This window comes from Acipenser ruthenus, chromosome 30 (assembly GCF_902713425.1).
Source record: "Acipenser ruthenus chromosome 30, fAciRut3.2 maternal haplotype, whole genome shotgun sequence".
Classification (NCBI taxonomy): Eukaryota; Metazoa; Chordata; class Actinopteri; order Acipenseriformes; family Acipenseridae; genus Acipenser; species Acipenser ruthenus.
In genome coordinates this window covers 420,265-425,929 of record NC_081218.1, presented here as the reverse complement: position 1 = coordinate 425,929, position 5,665 = coordinate 420,265, and the positions used below count along the sequence as shown (strand labels likewise).

The following is a 5,665-nucleotide window of genomic DNA, read 5'->3' as shown; positions in this document are numbered from 1 at the left end:
TAGGCATACTGACAACATATATTCATAGCGCCCTATTTGGAGGACAGTCAAGTTAGTAGTGCCCGGTACCAAACCAGTAAAATTTAACGACTGCTATGAAGCTCAACACAGAAAAATGAGCAGTAGCATCACTGTGGGACAACGCACAAGAAAAGTATCGTTTTTAGACTTCTGTTTCTTATGTCGATGCGTCATAAAAGCACAGTATTAGAGAACATTATCCATATAGTTAAAGAGGAAATTAAAACAAAATGTAGCCAATTAAAATGATCAAAGAAAAATGTAAAGTAGCATGTGCAATGGCGCTTACTGGGCAAATTAAAGATATTCAGATGTTTCTATTACCGGTTTGCAATGTGCTTATCTACAGGCGCTTCTCGAGGGTTTTTGGACTCTATTACCCAGCGTGCTTTCCGGCTGACCAATCAACACACTGTAATTGAGCGCAGGGAGGTGTAGTTCAGTGAAGTTTCCGACCAACGAAGCTGTTGACTGACAAACTAAACGAACTACAATTTCCACAATGCATCGCCCCAAAGGCCTTGTCCGGATTTCCTGCCTGGGTAAGAAAGCGGAGGTCTAAAGCGAAGATTCTTGGCGAAAAACATAAATAACCTTATATTTTAGACCAGAAACAAAACCATTCCGTTTCTTCTGCGACGTCGAGGTCCACGTAAAGCGTTTACAAAATGGCAAGTTTTTTTTTTTTTTTTTTCCAATTTCATTTTTGCGTCTTTCTGTACAAAGGCAATTTGTTATGAATGGGGGTGTCTGTCATATGATTTTATTTATTTATTTTCCTCGCTATTTTTACCAAAATAACCAAGTCAGTGTGTACGGCAGAAGCTAGCGACGTTCACAGAATCGTGCTTCACAGATTGTGTGTTTTTTGTCTAGGTTTTCCTGAAATGTAGACTATTACGGTCATTTCCCATATAGAGCATTTGGCAGGGCACGAAGCCTAGTACTAGAGAGGAGGCAGGTGGAGCAAGCGAAAAAGACACTAGTGTTAATTAGTAATTTGATCTGTATAGTATTTTTGTCCGCAGATTATATCATAACATTTGAATAGTAATTAAATTGAGATATTGACACAGAGTGGTTTTAGAATTAAATGTTACTAATTGATTACGTACTTGGTTAACGTTCAGTGAGCGTTCACATTTATTTCCAATTTTATATATATATATATATATATATATATATATATATATATATATATATATATATGGTGATTAGAAAGTAAGTTTACCACATCAGCGCACCATATCATTGATGAGGTAAACTTACTTTCTGATCACCCTGTGTGTGTGCGTATGTATGTATATATGCATTTTCTGCTCATTTTTTTTGTCACCCAAACTGCAGATAAAAAAAGGCATTTGTGTGCCACAAGGCCATGTGAACTGTAACCTTTTTTTATTTACTTATATTATGAATCACATTGAAGAAATCAAGTAATCAGTTAGATATTTGTGTACAGATGTCACCCCAGTGAACACACGCACAAACTAATAGCGTCAGTAAAATTGAGGTTTTTCTGATTTGAAGACTAATGTAAATATACAAACCTTTTTTTTTCAGCAAACTTTTTGTACACCTCTTTCTTTCCCCATGACTTCCGTAAAGCAGATGGGGAGTGCCTTTTAAGTGGTGACTTCACCAGTGCGATGTGTAACGAAAATGATGAAGGGCTAAAGGATATATGGTGGAACATGTATTCATATAAATCTATTTATATCATTTAAAAAGCTAGTTGGCAGACAAGAAATAGCAGGCAGCTGCGTAGTGGTGTATCACTTACAAAGTTGAAGCAAAATCATGGATATGCGTTTGAAATCAAATCACCCCTACTTGATTTCTGTGAAAAGCTGTTTTTCAACTCTTACGCCCACTTACTGCTTCTGAAATGTGAACCCTGCTGTAATCGTAAGGCAGGAAAAGGAGGGACTGGAAAGTAACTTAAAATTGTCCTTGCAGGCTACAGTTGTGGGGGGTTCGCTTTCTGGCTCGTATTGAGTATGAAGTGATACAGAAATGCCTTGTAATTGCGATTACCATAAAGACATGATCGATAATCTGAATGATATCACAATAATCATTCTTGTATCAAGACTTTTTCATATTTACATTTTTAAGGTGTTGAATAAATGCACATTTGACTGGCCAACACGAACTTATAGTGGTTTCAGGAATTTTTTCTTATAATAAACAGAATTGCAATGGCACTTTTAAAATCCATAGCAATGCGTAATCCAGTCACAAACTTGGATTTTGTGTGGTGATTGCATCATCACAGAAGATCAATTTCATTTCCTGAGGCAATTAACTTAAATCAATTGTATGAAGTCAGGGTGTTAGTAGAGTTTAAAGAATTGTAAAGAATTTTGCCTATGCGTTTTCACTTGTCAAAAATATGCAGGTCAGATAGTGTAATCAAGTACTGGAGGGACTACATATGCTAACGTTTAGCGTTTTAAACATGCAGGAGTGTTAGCGAGTGACTGACCCCTATCTGTTTGTGCTTTCAGATCCGATTCATCCTGATTCAGAACCGGGCTGGAAAAACTCGTCTTGCCAAGTGGTACATGCAGTTTGACGACGATGAGAAGCAGAAGCTGATTGAGGAGGTGCACGCAGTGGTGACCGTCAGAGACGCCAAGCACACCAACTTCGTAGAGGTGAGGTATTCCCTGCTTTATAATCAAATCTGGAATAAAGACTACATGCCAGGGGAAATCCCTGAAGGGTCTCCTCTACTCAGCAAACAACATAACATGCTTGTAAATCTGTGTGTTTATTCTGCTGCTATCCTCTGTGAGAATGCATATCCATGAGGACAAGGATATAGGTCAAAAGCCTGCATGTATGTTCGCACTGTATCTGTGTCGCCTAGCTGTATATTCCTACCAGGGTTGGGGTCAATTCCTTGTTTTTTTTATTCCATTTCCAAGTACTTTTAGGAATTTACCTTGTGATTTTAACACATATTGAACTACTTATCCAGTTGTGATAAAATGTATAAAGGGCATTCTGTAGCACAAGGTATTGAGATCAGAATCTATGGATGTATGGGGACATCTACTTTGTAAGTAAGTGTTTCACACACTGTTTTTATTATATCAGTTTTGTAGTTTTTGTAATGTCGGTATACTTTACAGAAATTGACAGTTCATTGCAACTATGGTTTGAATAAGGCTGCACATACAAATTGAAAAGCCAATATCCATTTAGCTTGGATAATTGCAGTGTTAAATAACCCTCGTAATTATATTTAACAGATCAATATTTTCTCACTTGCAGAGTTCTATATTCAGCATGCTGGCGGGCTATCATTTTCCATATGAGAAATTAGAAAAGAGAATAAAGCCACACCAGTACGGCTGACCCTCCCTCTCTTTCCCTTGCAGTTCAGGAACTTCAAAATAATATACAGACGCTATGCCGGCCTGTATTTCTGTATCTGTGTGGATGTGACTGACAATAATCTGGCATATCTGGAGGCTATTCACAACTTCGTAGAGGTAAGGGCTGCTGTGTTCAGTGATCCCCATGTATCACTAACAACCCAAACTGCCTGTCCTTATCAAAGCACCTTCCAGACAAACTGAGTGCTTTCGAAACCGAGGAATTGCTACAAGCATAGAGCAGAGGGAGGCTGTTATGAGAGTGTAAGATCCTGTTTCTCTGCTTTACCAGCACATAGTAGAGGGAGGCTGTTGTGAGAGTTTAGGAGCCTCCCTTTCTTCTTTCTTTACTCCACCAGCACACAGCAGAGAAGCTTTGAAGCTCTTATACTCGCATTTCATGCCAATTTAAAAGTGTTACAACTGCTAACTTCAGGTAATTATACGGTTAGGAGAGGAGTAACAGTAGAATTAAAGCTATAGATGAAATGTAGGATAATGTTTGGAGTGACTGGGGTGTTGAACTTTCAAAACAAGATGTTTTTTCAGTAGTCTACAATAAAATTAATTAATGACTTTAGGACAACCTAATACTGACAGCAACTAAGAAAGCTTAGTATATTTGAAATTCAAAAATATAACAAAGTAACTTTTTTTTTTTTCAGGTATTAAATGAATATTTCCACAATGTCTGTGAGTTAGATCTGGTATTTAACTTCTACAAGGTAAGTCGAACATAGTTTCTTTCTTCTTTCTCAACAGTCTACATAGACGCAGCAATATCCATTGTCTTAACAAAAGGGCAAGACGAGGTACACTGAATAATGGACACACAGTTTAGCCAATCAGGTGAATGTCTTTAACAAAGCACCAAACGTGCATTGATGCTACATGATTAAAAATTCTTGAAAGAAATCTGTTAAACAGAAGTAAGTCTTGCCCACCATCTTTCACTAAGGCGCATGCTATGATAATGGCTGCGAATCCCGAAATACATTATTATAATAGATTCCACTCTTTGAGACGATAATGCCGCACTAGAGGCATTGTGATAATGGCATCATTACGAGACAAAGCCTTATCCATGCGTGCATTTACCAGCTTTCTTTCAGTTTTCTATTTAAGAATCCCAGTTGACCTGACAGAGTGATAATTACACTATCAGCAGGAACAGAAAATCTGATCATTTTGCATATCCCTGATAATAGGCTACCAGTAGAACAGGGAAGAAAAATGACACCCTTCTGAACTGCTGTTTCCTCTCGTGTCCTGATGGCAGGTGTACACTGTGGTGGATGAGATGTTCCTAGCTGGAGAAATTCGAGAGACGAGCCAGACCAAGGTGCTGAAACAGCTACTGATGCTGCAGTCCTTGGAGTAGAGTCACTACAGGACTCCTTTCCCCTGACTCCCCCACCAGAGACACTACTCCCCTGAGAACCTGTAAACCCAGACCCTCCTCGAACTGAGCCAACCAGCCAAGCCATAGCCCTCCAGTCCGTACCTACGCTCGCTACAGCCCCACGAGATCTCCGCCTGTCTCACCCAAATGGGCCGTTCTAAGGGTATCAATAAACCTCAAAGCAATCCAGTTTAACGCACTGTTCAATGTACCTCTCGGTTAGTGAATAAGGGATGAGGTGCTAAGAGTGACCATTTCCTACTGGAATTGCTAAAGATACACCAAGCTGATTTGTAAATGTATTGGGTAGTAGAAATGACCCCTTTTTAAATGAAGCACTGCCCTCACTCGCTGGTTGTTGGGAGGTGCATGGGTCAGGTTTACAGGTCTCTGGTTAATTCCCCTGGCATTGTCTGCTGAAATCCAGTGTGCTTTTTTTTTTTCGTTGTTGTTGATCTAATTCCAAAAAGGGTTGTTTTATGATGTCTGAATTTTATTTGAGGGACCAGGACACGTTTAGGACAGCAATGTGCTCATACAGTGTTTAAAACTAGAGATGGTCTAGTTACAGTAAAAAAAAAAAAAAAAAAAAAAAATGGAACAGCTACTCTGTGCATGTATGTGACATGTATAGGCGTGGGTGAAATAGCAGAGACACAAGTGCTTGAGCTGTGTTAAACGAAAGTAGAACCCCGCTCAACTCTGCCAACATTCACAGGGACGTCTGTGCCTACACAAGCTTTGCATCCAATTTGCATAGGCTATAAAGAAGTGACCTCTTCCATACAGCAATGTAACTGAATGTTGTTGCCTTCCATTAAGGCAAGACAGAAGTTAGAGATTAACCAAGGCTGGT

At 39.0% G+C, this 5,665-nt stretch overlaps 1 protein-coding gene across 1 annotated transcript; it reads left to right on the top strand.

Annotated features, from left to right (window-relative positions):
• The first annotated feature begins 527 nt into the window (after nucleotides 1-527).
• Nucleotides 528-5,405, top strand: LOC117394955 (AP-2 complex subunit sigma). The gene is made up of 5 exons (XM_033993730.3): nucleotides 528-692; nucleotides 2,532-2,681; nucleotides 3,411-3,524; nucleotides 4,073-4,132; nucleotides 4,687-5,405. Exons 1-5 carry the CDS (start codon nucleotides 690-692, stop codon nucleotides 4,786-4,788), a joined length of 429 nt encoding a protein of 142 aa, XP_033849621.1. The 5' UTR covers nucleotides 528-689; the 3' UTR covers nucleotides 4,789-5,405.
• The last annotated feature ends 260 nt before the right edge of the window (nucleotides 5,406-5,665 follow it).

What these genes read in the sequence shown, in the direction of transcription:
- LOC117394955 (XM_033993730.3), top strand. An exon ending in CTATTCACAACTTCGTAGAG is followed by an intron (nt 3,525 to 4,072) that starts GTAAGGGCTGCT and finishes TTTTTTTTTCAG; the next exon opens with GTATTAAATGAATATTTCCA. An exon ending in TGGTATTTAACTTCTACAAG is followed by an intron (nt 4,133 to 4,686) that starts GTAAGTCGAACA and finishes TCCTGATGGCAG; the next exon opens with GTGTACACTGTGGTGGATGA.